This window comes from Chanos chanos, chromosome 6 (genome assembly GCF_902362185.1).
Source record: "Chanos chanos chromosome 6, fChaCha1.1, whole genome shotgun sequence".
Classification (NCBI taxonomy): Eukaryota; Metazoa; Chordata; class Actinopteri; order Gonorynchiformes; family Chanidae; genus Chanos; species Chanos chanos.
This window is the reverse complement of record NC_044500.1, coordinates 32,726,596-32,743,002: the sequence shown is the minus strand read 5'-3', so window position 1 is coordinate 32,743,002 and position 16,407 is coordinate 32,726,596. Positions and strand designations below refer to the sequence as shown.

General features: G+C 41.8%; 1 protein-coding gene across 6 annotated transcripts in view; it reads right to left on the bottom strand.

Annotated features, from left to right (window-relative positions):
* The window catches only part of slmapa (sarcolemma associated protein a), a 43,413-nt gene that overhangs the window by 13,236 nt on the left and 13,770 nt on the right, over nt 1-16,407 (bottom strand). For 3 of the 6 annotated variants that reach the window (XM_030777240.1, XM_030777241.1, XM_030777243.1), the window contains exons 3-14: nt 16,299-16,371; nt 10,375-10,411; nt 7,872-7,934; nt 7,480-7,575; nt 7,008-7,079; nt 6,773-6,913; nt 5,546-5,683; nt 5,054-5,222; nt 4,724-4,774; nt 2,928-2,990; nt 1,502-1,561; nt 756-830 (exon numbers count right to left, since the gene is read on the bottom strand). In XM_030777240.1, the coding sequence (XP_030633100.1) occupies nt 756-830; nt 1,502-1,561; nt 2,928-2,990; nt 4,724-4,774; nt 5,054-5,222; nt 5,546-5,683; nt 6,773-6,913; nt 7,008-7,079; nt 7,480-7,575; nt 7,872-7,934; nt 10,375-10,411; nt 16,299-16,371 (1,038 nt within the window). The remainder of the gene's footprint in view (nt 1-755; nt 831-1,501; nt 1,562-2,927; nt 2,991-4,723; nt 4,775-5,053; nt 5,223-5,545; nt 5,684-6,772; nt 6,914-7,007; nt 7,080-7,479; nt 7,576-7,871; nt 7,935-10,374; nt 10,412-16,298; nt 16,372-16,407) is intronic. The other 3 variants (XM_030777244.1, XM_030777245.1, XM_030777246.1) reach the window with 2 other exon arrangements.

The window sequence follows — 16,407 nt, the reverse complement described above, 5'->3', positions numbered from 1 at the left end:
GATGGAAAAAAAGGGCTGGACATTGTTTTAGAGTGGAGCTGAAGGGCCTCTCTGTTCACTTTCATTAACTCACGTAGTCAAGTCATGCTTAAAACTTAACGATCATGTCTGCTCTCACAGTCACGTTACAGTGGATGGGAATTATAAATCTATATTTACAGGGAAAAAAAAAACTGATATGAAAGAAAGAGAGAGGCACGCCAGTGAGAAGTTAATAAAAAAAGTTACAAAGCCCTTGACCCAACAGGCATATTTTATGATCCTAAAAAAAAAAATGTGAATGCTAGCACAGTCACAATACAAACTGATGACAAGAGACACAGTATGTCCCATGGATGGATAAAGTTAACCATTCCACACTCATCAAAGGACCACAAACATGATGTCATCTGACAATTTCTTTATGGCTACTAGATGACCATTGGACTATTGTGGTAGAGCTTGTCTAATCCTGGTGGCTGTAATCTGTCTCTCTAATCCCTGCAGATAAACAGGTTGGGTCAGAAGCAGATGTCACGGCAGCTGCAGGACCAATGAGGGACCACAGAAGTGTGTGTGCACGTCTGGGAGGAGCATTTTTACACACAAGTGTTGCACGTTCTGCGCTGTCATTCTAATACTGACACGTGTCCACAGCAGACGACAAGGTTCAGCTTGCTCACACGATAAAAGGCGAACTGTGGGGGAATTTTATTGAGCGCTGTATCTTTATGATTTTAAGTGACTTCCACAGAGGCAGGTTATTTAAGGAGTACCTTTGATTCTGTCAGGACTGGTTAAACTGTTGTCGTCTCCCGTCTGGTTGTTCTGAAGATGTTTATCTATAACATCTGCAGAAGGCGGGAAAAAGAGGCAATGCTATGTAAATGTTTTGTCATTTACATTCAATCCAATTTCATTCATAAATTACATACAAAAACCACACAAAATGTTCTCATTTTAGAATTGCTGCGTAACCAATCAAAAGACAGTTTTAGATCCTCTGAAACTGCTAAATCATCAGCATACACTCTATTTTAGTTTAAAACTTCACACAAAGGCACTGTTCTAAAAGACACTAAAATTCCTGCTGGATTTTCAATCCGTTTTTAACAATATACACTACAGAATACCACTTTGTCTTTTTGAAAACTGGGTTGTCAATCCTGGCCTTTCTTCATCTTTTTTTTGTTTGGTTGATGCTGTTTTTTTTTTTTATCAACTTATCAATACGTGGGGTTTTCATGCCAGAGAAGAGTTAAATTCAGTAACACTTCAGTTGATACCTCATCACGTGCACGTCCTGTGTGTGGTGATACTGAACCTCTACATCCACTGACAAACTCTACGTGAAGTATGTGTAGCTCAATGCCAAGTGTTAACCAAGTGATAACCATAAAGACACCCGTGTCACACCGCAGAAGCAGCAGTGTAGGGACAGACTGACTTTGGTGAAAGACTCTGAAAACCGTCATTTTTTTCTTCATGACTAACTCTGGAGATGTCACTCTCTTCCTCTTACCATCAAAATTGGACAGCTTGTGAATGGAAGAATCTACTGCCTCCTTCAGCTGCTTCACGGCTGTGTTAAGAGAAAAAAAAAAAGAGGGGGAGGGACATGAGAAGACAACAGTCATAAGTGACGTAATATTTAAACCATATGAAAAATTAGCACTCTCCTCTTTTCAGCAGTTCACCACTGCTGATTATGTGACGAAAATTAAAACTGCCATAACGATAGCTCTTATGCAGTATTACATGTATCAGACACATAACACACAAACAAGGCAAAGGAAGCATTACGCTCATTTTCAGAGGCCCATAATCCTTCAAATGCATGCTGGTGAGAAGGAAAATCCCATTCAAGAAGGAAACCAAAACGTCAGTGGGAGATAAAGTGAAAAAAAAAGAGCAACATGCAGAGATTCACTGTAGTTATCGACTGGTCCATAATCCAGAACAGGATAAAGGCATTGAGGAGATCTATAAATAACGGGGACTGCAGGATATCAAACAGAAATCGCTCCCAATTAATCTGTACAAAATGAAATCCCACCAAATGCTGTGGAATAATCTTTAAACCACGAGCACTGGTATTACAAAGGGTCTGACTGACTCTAAACCCAAGTATAGTGTGTGTAATGCTGCTAACATCAGGAGCTTCTAGGATCACAGCATGTGAAAGACAAAACTGACTAAAAGTTTACAAATCCAGTGCTTCTTAACTGAATTCCTTTTATTCTATGGAGAGATCAAGAAGATAGAGACATTATAAAAGATCCTGAAAGTAATGCTGTGGTCCACATATCACCAAAACTCACAGATGTCCTGCCATTACTGCTTTACTAAGCACAACACAAGAGACCTTCTTTGATGCAACCTCTGTGCATTCACAATAGGCAATGGGAGCATTTTGAATCTGGACCAGGACTGAAAACTTTCCATTAGTGATATAATTCATCATAAGATGTTATCTGGCATATACATAAATAAATAACAGCAAGAATAAGCATAACAAATCTGATTTGGCAAGGAGATCATACAGTGTTGAGAACTCTGAGGTCTATGACATCAATTTTGCTGTATGTTCAAAGAGATGCCATTTATAAATCTAAAAACTAGCATCATGGTATGAAGTAGGATAGACATCAGAAAAAGTCAAGGTCAAGGAGCAGTGTGAAGTGTCCTCCAATGGCAGTTAACATCTGTTCACTGCTCAGACCAAAGCGTGTCACCTCCTCCACAAACCAGCAGCTGAGTGCTTCTTTCATAAAAAAAAAAACAAAAAACACAATGTCTCCATGGTGAAGACAGGGCTAAGAATGCATGTCCCCCTAAATCCATCATTAAGTCAGAACAATTGCTCCCTGGTGGCTCTGGAGCCCATTAATAAAGACTTTCATTAGTGCGGCTGTAGAAGGCAGTGGAAAAATATGCGGTGTACTCACGCTGGCACTCAATGAACTGTTGGATTAAAGTGCAGTCCCCTCCACTCTTTAAAAGAAAGTGGTCTAACAAAGAAAGAAAAACCTTCCATTAAATAATAACATAAAGCATTAAATGGAAGTAGTACCCCAGTAAGAAATCAAGGGGTGTTAGATGACGTTCAGTAAGTGAGCCAGTTCCAGGATACGACATGAGACAGACTCAGACAGAGACGCAAAAGGTTTGACAAAGACAAACACTGCAGACTTTGGCAATAACAACTGCTCTGCACTAGCCAACGAGAGACAAAAAAAAAAAAAAAACCCTTCATGTCGTCCTTCTCGCAGCTTAAGCCGTAACAGCATCGCGCCCTCTCCTGTGCTGGACCTTAATCGACTGTCTAGTTGAGGGCCTAAAAATCGCCTTTGCAGACACTTTCACACTGCCAAACGATGTCAGAAAAGGTTGGCATTGTCGTCATACCGAATCTGCTTTGGGGGGCGTTAATACTGATAAAACTCCAGCAACAGGAAAAACTCCAATCCACTCAAAAGGTGTATATCCTCAGTACAGAGCTGACTTAAGGCACTGAGACACGATTTGATCTCCATGGAAAGAACAGTGTGTTTTATACCCTTAAGATCTCTAAGATCAGACAGTGAATGGTCAGCACAGCTGCTTAAGACTGGCCTGCATTAACTGAATGCAAAGATACTGGTCACAGTTTCTCGCAATTCAGCAGTATAACACAGACATGAATAGTTTTGCCTCTTACTTGAGGTTCATAGCTGAAAAAAAAAAAAAAAAAAAATACTGCATAGAGAACTTCTCTGCCCGTGGTCTGGCAGTCTGATGCTGACCACATTCCACATGTGGAAAATTAGAGAAATGAGTGAAGAATTATGCATGCAGTTCCACTGCTATGGCGACATGACAAACGGCTTCTCTTTGTGGAAAAGAGCTCTGATGCTCTCACACACTCGGCGTCTTCCTTTGTGTAATGAAGATGGAGTCTTTTTTTCAATTTCAGGAAAACCAGCAGACTAAAGGGTAAACAATAAAAACACTTACATGTCAGCAAAATAAGGATTTGTATTAATCTGTCGTTTCTTGTTTCTCTAACTTTCTCTGAACAGTTATAAAAAACAAAAAAGCTCAGTTCCTACCGCCTTGTCTGGAAAACTGTCTGTGCACCATATTGTTATTTAGCAGTATGAATCATTCGTGTCACCACTGAGACAAAAGTTGTAAACCACTTGGCATTAATTGGTACTAGTCAGAGCAAAGCTAGTTAACTCCATTCCAAACAACCAAATGGTAGAAAAATCAGAGTTCAATTTGAGAGCAAAGTGTCTCTCTTAACTATTAAGGATTATACCAGCATTATCAGAGCTGAGATCATTATTAAGGAAATGGGCTCCACCTGTACCTTCCTGCATTATCAAAAAGAACTTTTCAGGACCACTCAACAAACAAACAAAACAAAAACATGAACATCTATATCTTGTTAAACTGTACGTTTAAATCACTAAAGAGTGACTTGAATGATAAAGGAATACTCTAACATAAAAATGAGACCGTTAAAGCCTCCAGGGGGTGCCGACTTGACGCACATGCTCAGATAAGACAAGGCTATACCTCTGAAAGGAAACAGAACAGAACAGCGCAGAAGCCAGACTGGAGTCAGACAGACAAATATGAGGGGGGGGGGGGGGGGGGGGGAAGCGACAGAAGATAAGCTCTCATGCCAAATTAGTAGAAGAGAAATGATGCAAAGTTAGCAGAGAACGCTAACGAGGACGGATGACCTGAAACTCACCTAAACTGTTGTTTTCCTTTATGCTTTTCTCCTGCAGATGCTCTAACCGGACTGGAAAACGACAATGGTAAGATGTGGAGTGACCAAAAAAAACTTGACTAAAGGTGTCAGTTGTGAGTTGTGCCATGCAGTACAAGCTCAGTACCATTACATTTCCAAGGCTTGGGATCATGCCACTCTTTTACTATTAACCAACTTTTTTCGTAACTATCTGGCTCATCCCTAATGACACTAACGACTTCCCGTCACCGTGCACTTGCAGAGATATTCAAGAGCTTCCAAATGTGTTTTGCCTTGTTCCTGTGGGAAGTGTGTGCTGAGGGTGTTTACCTTGGAGGGCAGTGAGTCTTTCGTTGGTGAAGTCGTTGTCCGCCTGTAGGGCTTCGATGCGGGCCTGAAGCGCCTGTTCCTTCTCCTCCATCTCGTCGATTCGAAGCTGTAACTCTTTCTTTTCATTCTGGCCTTTCTGTGTGATCTCTTCCTGTCTGCTTTCTGCAAGCTGAAGAAAGTTAAACACATGTTTCCACACAAACGTCAACACGGAGGGGCGGAGAAGAAGCAAAGTCTGGCCAATGGTAAGGCTCGGAGTTTATAGGAAACAGTCTGATAAAGGGAAAAAGCACTTTATTCGTTAAGTACGGATTAATGACGCCATAAAGACTTCCTACCAAGTCAACATGCACTCAGTTTTCCCCCGTGTATTACTGTGTGACACATTCATGTTTTTATTATTTCATCAACAATTAGTAGAATAGTTTCAAGAGCAAAAACTGGCAAAGGTACAATATCAAGAGAAGAAGCGGCAGCGTTAGGAAATCTTGCCTTGATCTTGTCGGTTAGATCCTTAATCTCATTCACAGCTGCGTTGTACTTGTTGGCTAGCTCCCTCAGCTCCTCCTGTGTGCGTTCATTCATCTCTTTCAGGTGTGTGCACTCGTCCTCTGTGTTACTGAGACTTCTCTGAAAGACAGAGCACACACAGGGCCTGTCTGTTAGCATGGGACTGACGGTCATTTTAATCACTCCTGCAACTAAGGCATTTGTAATGTGGGAAATTCCTGTACAACAGTCTTAACTACAGCCATAGCTAGATAGGAGTTAATAAATGCATCTGCACAGATGACTAAATCAAATCAACACGCACGTTGTCAAATTAGACTACAGTTATGCAGTCAAAATGTGTAGCATCTTTCTCTCTACTGCACACCACTTCTGTGTGCAGCTGCCGTGGCTCATAGGTAAATTTGCTGCATTTAGTACCAATGTGAAGCAGCATGTACTGGTAGTTTTTTCACACTAGACAAACAGCTTTTTTCACACAGATTACTATGAAACGAACTTTGGTTAAAAAAAAAAACATGACACTGACATGTAATTCTTTTTCCTAAGGAGTACAACACTCAGAGTACAAAACACTTGATCCTGAATGAACAGTGTCAAAGATCCTTACAAAGCTGATACCACGGTGAAGCTGTCCAAAGACAGGTTTCAGGCTAGTTGGTTGAAAATATAACCGTGGCTTGAATTAAACAGCAGAGAATATGAGCTCATTTACCAGCTGACGTTATAAAACATCAACGTTAATTTGATAAAACTGAATAAAACCAGTGGTAAGAACAGAACAAAGCAGGACTGTGGTTGAGTTATGTATATGTAAAGGGGAGAGTATTAACTAATTTTTGACATATGCCTCAAATAGCATTCCTCTCCTTGTGGGACATTTGAGAGGGGGAATCCCCATTTTCAAAAACATCTTTCAGATGCTGCTGACTGCGGCACCGACTGCCAAATGTAACTCTAATGTGTTCATTGGCTTTCTCTTCCTTCTTTTACTTTTGGCATATTTGAATTGCATCGATATGTCTTTATTTACTCACATATCCCAAGGTTACCAAACCCACCACAATTTTAAAAGAATCAGAAATAAGGGACTTGGATAATCACATTATTTCAAAGCACAGTATCGCACAAACACTGTACTGATTATTTCATATGATTTCATTTTAATCACTGATGTTTTGGAGAGTACAGGACCTCAAATGGACTCACCTCCACCTCAGATAGCTTTCTGACCACCTCAATTTTCTCCTGAAGAACCCGCCTCAGGGACTCTTTGGCTGTGGTCTCATAGTTGTGTTTGTCCTCTTGTAAGGCTACGAGCTCCTTGCGGATGCTATCTTCCGTTTGGTTCTGGAAAAGTCAAAGGTTCGGTGTGACTCTCAGCACATTTTCTTCTTCAGTACATTCACTTTAAGATTCTCTCTCCCATGTCATTATTCCTTACTTTTGAATATGCTTGTAACTGATTTCCCATCACTTCCAACCTGGAAAGTAACCGGTCTTCATCAATTAAAGCCTGTGGAGAACAAACCAGTGTTAATGAACACTCTTCCATGGCAGACTCTCAAACAGGCTAGCCTGAGGGAATTTAGGGGAGATCTGCATTTAATACAGTAAGATATGACAAACTGTTGTATACAAGTTGGTTAGACAAACACACAATTTTACTACATAGTTTTAAAAAATTCCGTTTGATATGTTTAAGAAACTTAAGCAACTATTTTAAAAAAACTAAATTAACTTATTTAAATTTATTTAAAAGTAAAACTTATTTAAACTGTGAGAAATGGTGCACAAATACAGACATGAGTGACTTGAGAGAGTTTGTACTGAACGCTGTTGGCAAAAGAAATCCAGAATAATAAATGTGTTGTCAAATCCTTAAGAAGTGGCCAAACTAGAGGTGAGTATTATACCTGCCAGCTGCTCTCTGATGCCTCTTGCGTGCTGGCCAAGAGCCTCTGCAGTGTGGCCAACTTCTGCTCCAGCATCTGCTCCCTGTGTAAGGCCTCCTGTAAGGCCCAGAGAAGGAGAAGGACAAAACAAGGTAGGACTTACAAACATTACCACATGACAACTTATTTTTAGAGTCATGATATTTTAATTCATAATAGAGTTAGTGATGTGATGATCTATGCTTCAGCATTTTGACATTTTAATTTTCAGGAGTGCTCCAACAGCGACCTCTTTAATCATCCACATCACGGTGTGCTCACACGCGAGCCGAGCACAAAGTCCACGTTACATTCTACATTAGGAATGGGTGCACTTCACACAATGGCCAGTAGACGGCAGTGTTGTACTGTACCTGCAGATACTGGGAGAGCTGAAACAGTTCCTGAGAGTACATACTGGGCGTATTTGCGGCAACCTGCAGGGTGCAAGGAAACCACAATCAAAGAGGGTTACCCTAGATCAGTGTGTCCCACACAACCACAGGCATCAGCCAGCTACTGAATACATCTCGCTCAGAGGCACGCTCGCAATATTGGGCAATACAGAGACCAAAACAAATTTCCAGGGTGATAAAACTACTTAGCAACTACTTAAGTGCAAATAAGAGACTTATCAGCATGTGCCTGGAAGAACCCATTAATGAGGTAATTTAAGTACAAGGAGAAAAGTGCACTTCAGCTAAACTGGGTTAAAGCTTAAACTGAAGAGGGAAAAAAAAACAAGGAAAAACAGCAGAGAATCCTGCCAAAGGGGGAAAACAAAGTGTAGTTTAAAACACTGTGGAGTACAACTGTTGTGGTTTAATGCGCACAGCAAAATCATGTGAGAGAGGAGAGGAGAGATGAGATGCGAGTGTCCATGTGACTCAGCAGGAAGCAGAGAGGAAATTCATACTGACAGCGTCAGATGCTGCAGTCAGATATAGCCGCTCTACCATCGACGGCTCCCAGGCCAGGTTTCAGGTGTCTGTAAATGGGCATGACACTGACAGAGCCACATTCCTGAAGGAGGAGACTGACTGATGGCCTTCAATCCAACAGCCTCGCCACGTAAGCAGGGTGAAGGAGAGTGTCCCGTGGTCATAAGAACTTGGGTATCCCCATTGTAATGTTCAGTGGGCGAAAGACTGCTAACTCATTAGCATGAGGCTGACCCATCTGAGCTCTGGGTAATGACTAACATCTGAGACTTCATGAGGAGGGCAGTTAATATGCTTCAGTAAAAAATATATTCAACCGTTATTAAAAAAAAAAAAAAAAAAAGACACTGTGGTATCAACTCCCAATTACCCAACGCTTTCCTCTGCACAAACCCAGCCTTAAGCAGCTGAGCTCAGATCAACAAAACAACAACTTGAGAGTCCAAATTTGGAAACTCCCAAAAGGTAGTCTGTGCGGACTATGGAGGAAGACGAAAGGGGCAGGAAGAGCAGATGTAATAGATGTAATTAGATTTTATCTTGCCCACTAATGTGATTAAGTGTTCTAACCAACAAGCTGGCGCTTTCCCGTCCACGGTGAAAGACACCTCTGTGTGTAACGCTGAAGAGCGCACCTCCTGAGCCCCCTGAGACGCCCAAACTCGCTCGCTTTCAACACTCCGTAGTGCAGCATACCAGAGTGTCTAAGACACGAGAGAAGGGCAGGACCAAGACAGCTCCATTATCCAGCACATCCAGTTCACCTCAAACAACCTCTCCAGACCAAAAACAAAATACAGGCCCCAGTCACACACAGCTGACTGAAGGAGCCGCATGCAGGTAAATACTCAAATAAGGGAAACACCTGAGTAAATGAGGGCCATAGGGTGTATTGAAAGGAGGTGCTAAACACAGGTGTGATGTCCGAGTTAATTAAGCAGTTAACATCCCAACATACTCCGGGTCACCTAAAAGATCGTTGTACACGTCCCTGAGGCGGGTTCTTTGGGAGAAAAAACTGAGGTGGTCAGAGCCATTCTTTTGTCCACCTTGACTAGAACAGTCTCAGTGACAGTCTCAGTGAGTAGCACCCGACACAGGGTTTTCCACCATCAGCGATGACACCAAAAAAAGAAAGCGTTTGTTATGGAAGAACGGTGTTTCATGCCTCCAATGGAGATCCAAACACTTGTAAAAAGACACTAAAGCTGTTCTGGTGGCACATTATGTTAGCGGGTCCTTTAAGTTGGCAGTCGACTGTTTAGGTGTACTGTACAGACAAGATTTAATGGTGTAAATCCATATTACTAACACCCCAGGGTGTCCAAGACCAAGCAAAACAGTCATTTAAAGATCAAATAAGGAATATTCTGAGAGCCACAGCATCATGTGTTCAAAGCTTTGCATGCGCGTAACATTCCACAGCAAGAGAACAGGACAAAACCACGGCAAAGAACATAAGTCCACTTTCAGATACAGGTTATCAGACAGATAAGGGAAGGAAGCACAGAGGTGACCATTTCACCTTATCCTTAAGTCACCAGGAGCTTTCCAGTCAGTTATTAAACTGCTCCTTATGTGTACAGAACAGGCAGAAAGAGCAAGCTGAGCAAAATTTCATATGGGGATACAGAGAATGTTTTTTCTTCCTCTGAGTATGGACTGAAAATAACAATGTTTGGTAAATGAGAAGTAACAGATTTTATTGGTATTGGAGGGGAGGGGCTCGCATGTCTAACACAGACGTTTGAGGAACAAAGCTCAAACACAGCGAAGCAAAAGTGGGGATGATGTCACACATTTGCTGTACGCGTTTACAGAACTCCACTCAGAGAGGATACAGATGATTCAAGCAGATCAAACTAGAGGGGAGAGGGCGCAAAATAAAACACTTTCATTAAACTGAACATACACACATGACTTTGCTTTAACTTACCTTATCAATGGGCAGTGGTAACGGTGCTTGAATGACACTGCAGAGAAAACAAAGAGATTATAAATGGACGAGAAATGAGGTGAGCAGGGTTTAACCATTGCAGTACACAGAGCTGAATGCAAATATTTGTTTGCCTCCACACACAACATGCATCGGTTCAACTTTGCTCTCTGTTAATTGTTAACTACACCACAGTTCTTAAGTGGGCAACCAGTGTCAGTTAAGCCTGTTCCCAGGCAGAGTTCAAGGTCTTAACCAAAGGTTCAGAATTCACATCCCAATTTACATCAAAAAATGTTTCATACGCTGTTGGTCTTCCCTCAGCTGAGCTAAAAATTCCAGTAAGAGTGAAACCTCTACAAGCAAAGATGTGTGACTCATGATGGCAGCCTTTAATTCAGCTCCGAGAGCATGAGAAGCTCTCCATGCCAGTTTTAATCACAGTGCTTCTTCAGCTGAACCCTGACAGTCCTTGATAAAGACATGTACAAACATGTGCAAAGGACAAATAAGGGAGACACTGTGCAAACTAAATCATCGCTGAGTAAAAGGCATCACCATGACCACTGCTGTCCAGCATAACATTCCAACTCATTAAAATGGTGTATGCAAATGCATGACATTCCCCCCCCCCAAATATCACCCCCCAAGGAGCTCACCTTGTGCCCTCTTCCTTAGCTCGTGTCAAAAGTCATTCGCCAAAGACACAAGTAGCAAAAGAAACATGCTAGCACTCATCTGTGCCAAATGTGTAGACAATGAGAAAATCCAGACTTCCAGGCTCTGCTTTAGCATGTTCTTTGTCCATGTTCACAACGTGAGGGCACTAATGTGACCAAGAATGTCAACAGTAAGGCTGAGCTACGACTGGTCAAGTCCACAGGAAGACAGAGCTCAAAGGACTTCCCTTCTTCTTCCTCAGCCTAGAGCTTTAGAAGGCTTGTCAGCGTATGGAAACCTGTGATCTGGAATCTACCCCCCCCCCCCCCTTTTTCTTTTTTTTCCTTTTTTTAATTACACCATGTTACGCAACAGATTAAGAATGACTCCATGTTTACCTGAGCTTAGACGTGATTCTAAATCAGTCACAAGCTTTCCTACTCTGTTGATAAAGACATCAGAACAATAAAAAAAACAGGTCTGTAAATAAGAACCTCTGCTTACATAAACCACTTCACGTTCTACTACATTTACAAAATGAAAAGGTTGCACATTAAAATCTAACTTTTTCAAATGAAATTTTTATATTTCCTTTGGCACAGTAAATAATTCACCAGGGTCTGACATTCAACATCCAAATTCATTTTTAAAAAACAGTGTAATTACAATACGACACATCTATCCAAACTTTATCTGCCTTTGAACACTGAATTACATGTGCTATTATGCTGCGTGAGTCTCTCACAAAAAAAGACAAAAGACAATTTGCTAGCATTGTGCAATCTACATCTCTCCTGTGCCCTTTTTCACAAGTTCCACCTCCTGCGCACAGACATATCCTTACACACAGTATCTGTGGTACACAAGAAAAGAGAAGTGAACACACACCTGCTCATTAGCACACTAACTAACTTCCTTGTGAGAGAATCCTGCTGTGTGACATCTGACATTCACTGCTTTAGCCAAGTTTGTATAGAACCACTTCCTGATGACATACGTCACACATTTCCCCAGTCGGCTTGTTTCCACTCAGGTCAACGTGGTTGCCTGAAACGCAGAGGTGATCCCAGAGTATCATAAACAGTCATTACCAAGTTCAATGGGAGATGTGACCTCTTTTTCGGAAGGCTCCTCGCAGCTAACGAGAGTCCCTGCTGCAACGACACTTTTGCGCATTTCTAAAGATTAGAATTGGGGAAGTAGATTTCAAACGGAGCTGAAGCCAGATAAGAAACCGGTGGAACCTCCTCACTTCTGTATTTGCATGATAGGGTAAGCCCATCCTCTCCACTCACCACGAATGCATCCTGGCCACTCCCTGAAGTCAGGGTCAAAGTTTGACAGGTTGTCACATGACCATAATGACCGTGCATTGTCCATGTAAACACTAGGAAATACTATGAGGCTTAAGTGATTATTAGAGCAGCTTTCATTTTTCATGCACAGTGAAACTACGGTAGGACAATAGTGGCAAAACCTGATCTCCTGTCTTAAGGTCCCAGTGGCTGCTGTTCTGAGAACTGTGCCGATAAAACAGGGCGAGCAAGTTGGAGCCCATTCCAGACAAGGCAAAGGAGGCAAAAGGTTGGCCCACAATCAAGTAAGTCACACAAAGATGTAGCCACGTAATCAATGACAAAATCCACCACACATCCTGGCACAGCAGGAAGTGGTATACAGCGTACAGACACAAAATGAACTTGCGTAAGGTAACATCTCTGTTCTTGTCCTGAAGCAGTCCCAAAGCAGCAATTATCAAAAAAAAAAAAAGTTATAAAAAGACTGGATTAGAGGTACAAATTACAAATTATATTTCAGTTGGTAGTGACGTGTAGTGACTGTTCTCCTTAAGATATCAAACAGATGAGTACAGAGCTGGTCATCAGTTTTCAAACTTTTGAGGTCTCTCTAGCATAGTAATATAGAGCTAAACGAGGAAATATTCATTATCTGATTCAGTTGATTTTTCCAAAACAAATATAACACAGGCATAATCAGATCACTGATGTGTGGAGGCATATAAGTAAATCAGAGGGGAAATCTGTCAATGCTAATGATGTAGAAACAGGTAGACAAAAAGACCAAGCATTATATGAATATCCAGTAATACAGAAGGACTGGGAAGCTTATTATCTTCAGAACAACTTCAACCCTAAGAATGTGGTCAGAGAGGTGTGGAACTTCCAGACCTCCTTCCAGAAGGAAACCTCCAGTTGATTGATGGACGAGGATAAAAGTCTACTCCACACTCTGTACTGGGAACATCCCATGTTCCCCAAACGTTCAATGGCTCTTAGAACTGTTGGCTGTGAAGGCTATATTTAGCAGTGTGTAAAGAGACAGCATCAATCGGGACATGGAAACACCGCGTTAAGCATGTTTATACAATAAGGTGCTTGCGGTCACCCAAAACAGGTTCATATTCCTATACAGCTTCAAATTTTACCACGCAGCGCAATCATTGGACCTAATGAGTCCCGTTAGATGGCGGCCCATTAATGCACCATCAGGTTTGACAGCTGCTGTCAGCCAATGCAGTTGGAAACATGAACCAGACCAGACATAAACTAAGGTACAAAAACAGAGTAAACGATAACTCAGACTACATAACTTTTCTCCCCCATTGCTCAGAGGCCCAGGTAAAGGAAGGCCTAGTATAAACACAAACTTCCTGAAGCTCATAACATCCTTACAGCAAGCTTACAAACACTGTTCTCTGCCACTACTGATGTACTCAGCCGGTGTTCTCTGTAGTTTTTGTGTCTGTAATTTGCTGACCAACTTTTGGCCTGAACTCTGTTGGACCTCCCACACTGCTGAGAACCTCGCGTGTTTAAGTGTCAGACCTGTTTTACGGTTGACACAGATCATTAGCATGCACTTACATATGACTCATATGACACTTACATATGACCTGTGTAACTGCTTCTGTCATTCAGATAGTCACTAAGTCTCAGCACTTTTCCATGTGGTGTTTCCATTATTTCGTCCATCCTTGTTAGTGCACTAAGTGGATACATGACCAGGACTGAACCAACAAGTTAACAGTGGGTAGATTTAAACGTGAAGGTTCACAATGACTACAGTTGGTAATCTCTGCATCCAGGAAACAACACACTTCAGATGCTTTCCTTCTTTTTCCTAAGTTCATTTCTTTGTTTTGTTTTGTTTTTCTTCCTCTGTCTGGGTCATATTGAGAAGTGTGCGTAATTACAGTTAGAGAGGAGAGCAACAGTAGTTGACGCAGAGGATCAGGCCCAGAGGAAACAATTGTTGCCCTCTGGCATTTCACTCTCTGATGGAAGTGAAGAAAAAAAACAAAACAAAAGTAATTCCTGGTCCAGCACAACTCTTCTCCATCCAACCCATCTCACATTCTCTTTTTCCTCTCTCTCTTCCTCAACCCATCCTACCTTACAGGGGAACGAAACAAAGTTATCAAAAAGAGAGACAAAAAAGGCTAAATTATCCCGTGTGGAAAAATAGGAGACGCTTATTTTCATGATGTCAACTTTTCTGGAAAAGTGGAAATATCTTTAGCAGATGTCTTCTGTCGACTGGTTGGAAAGAATTTGTGCAGCCTAGTGGCGAGTCATGCTTGGACAGACATTTCTCTCTGCTTTCTCATGCTGGTCCCCTGTCATAACTTAACCTCACATACTGTGGACTGACCACTGCCAAAGCCCACGCCCACGTAACCCCTTAAACCCTACACACATACACACATGTATACACACACATATAAACTAACAAAAAGAACATGAATGCTGCATCTCTGCTGCCTTGGCTGTATTCCAGAGGGTAGAGCTCGACAACAAGCAGCATGTGGCTTCCATAAATACCTCGGTTAACAGGTCTTGGTTCTGAATGCTCGATGCGGACATGCCACCGAGCCGAAAGCTATTCCTTAAAGCTCCACTGCAGCCACGAGACTTAATTTATCACCCTACTCTCTGAACACTGCAACAGCCCAAAGGCAGAGAGAGGGGTCAGACAAACAGGGAGAGAGAGAGAGAGAGACAGAAAGAAAGAGACAGAGAGAGAGTGTGTGTGATAAAGTGAGTAAGAGAGTCTAATCTAATTCTTGCCGTCCTCTAAAGACGTTACTTCGGGGTATGGATGCACAACAGTCTGGGTTAAGAGCTTCCACTGTGTGGACAGCATTGTCTGGGTGCTTTAGCTAATGTTATATACTTGGAGCAAGAGCAGAAGAGGAGCTGAGGTTTTGAGGTTGGAAGGATTTCCTCCTGAACGCTTGGGGCTTTATTTAGAGCACACATCCACGCGTTGGGCGCTAAATGGGGAGCGTCCCTAAACAGAGTCACAGCAGCAGATTTAGTCTGGAGGCCTACGTACAGTACACACCTCCTGCTTTGGCAAGACCTGCGTTTGGGACTAAGGGGGAGGCATTTTGCGAGAGAACCATCTGTCACACAGAAGCAATCCCTGACACCATGTTTTAAAGGCTGATGATAGACACAGCCATAACCTGGGGTCTCACGCGGCATTCTTACCAGGACATCCCTTCAGCCCGCTGCGCTGCTGTCATTTCAACACGAGAACAGTGGAACACTAACTATTTACCCCAGTCCTGATTGAACCAGCCTCTGCCCACACTCTCATTGTAAACAAGTCATAACAAACAACTTGTAGCTTCAGAAACACTAAGAATTATCAAACTATTACTTGCCAAACGGGTCTTGCGATGTCCTGACACCAAATAACAAAATGAATTGGGCAATACATTTCCTAAATTCTTGACAATAATGTTACCTTTTTATTTACAAATCATTTTTGATCATTACATGAAGTATGTGAGTTTATCAATATAAAAAGCAAAATCAATTTACTCTGAATTAGGCATACGGCATATGACAGAATCGTGACAAACAAAAAAAAACCCCAAAAGTTAAACTAAAACACAATACAAGTTCACAGCAAACTTGTATTGAGGCAGGTCAAAATTAAATGTCATTTCCTGTCAGTCTAGCACAGTGAAAAGCTACTCTAGATGGCTTCCCATACGAATCAGCAGCTGCAAATTTGTGATCACAAGCATCTGATTTGATCACATTCTTTGCATGCTTTCATGGAAGACCTGCCCCAGAATGTGTACAGAGGCATGACCAAACCTTAGAAGTCAGACTAATGTCCACAGCCAAGACAAATCTTTTATTCGAGTAATGAATAAGCTCAAGTCTGCTAATGGGGTAACAATATTTCTAAAGAAAAAAAAAAAAATCAATCTGTAAAGGCAGCCTTACTCTGCTCGTCGCCGGGCTTCCATGCCATCCGGTAGAAAGAGCTTGATGGTTGACACTATGCAGCCATGGGTGACTACAGATGGAAGGAAAGAGATTCAGTTATAAAGAC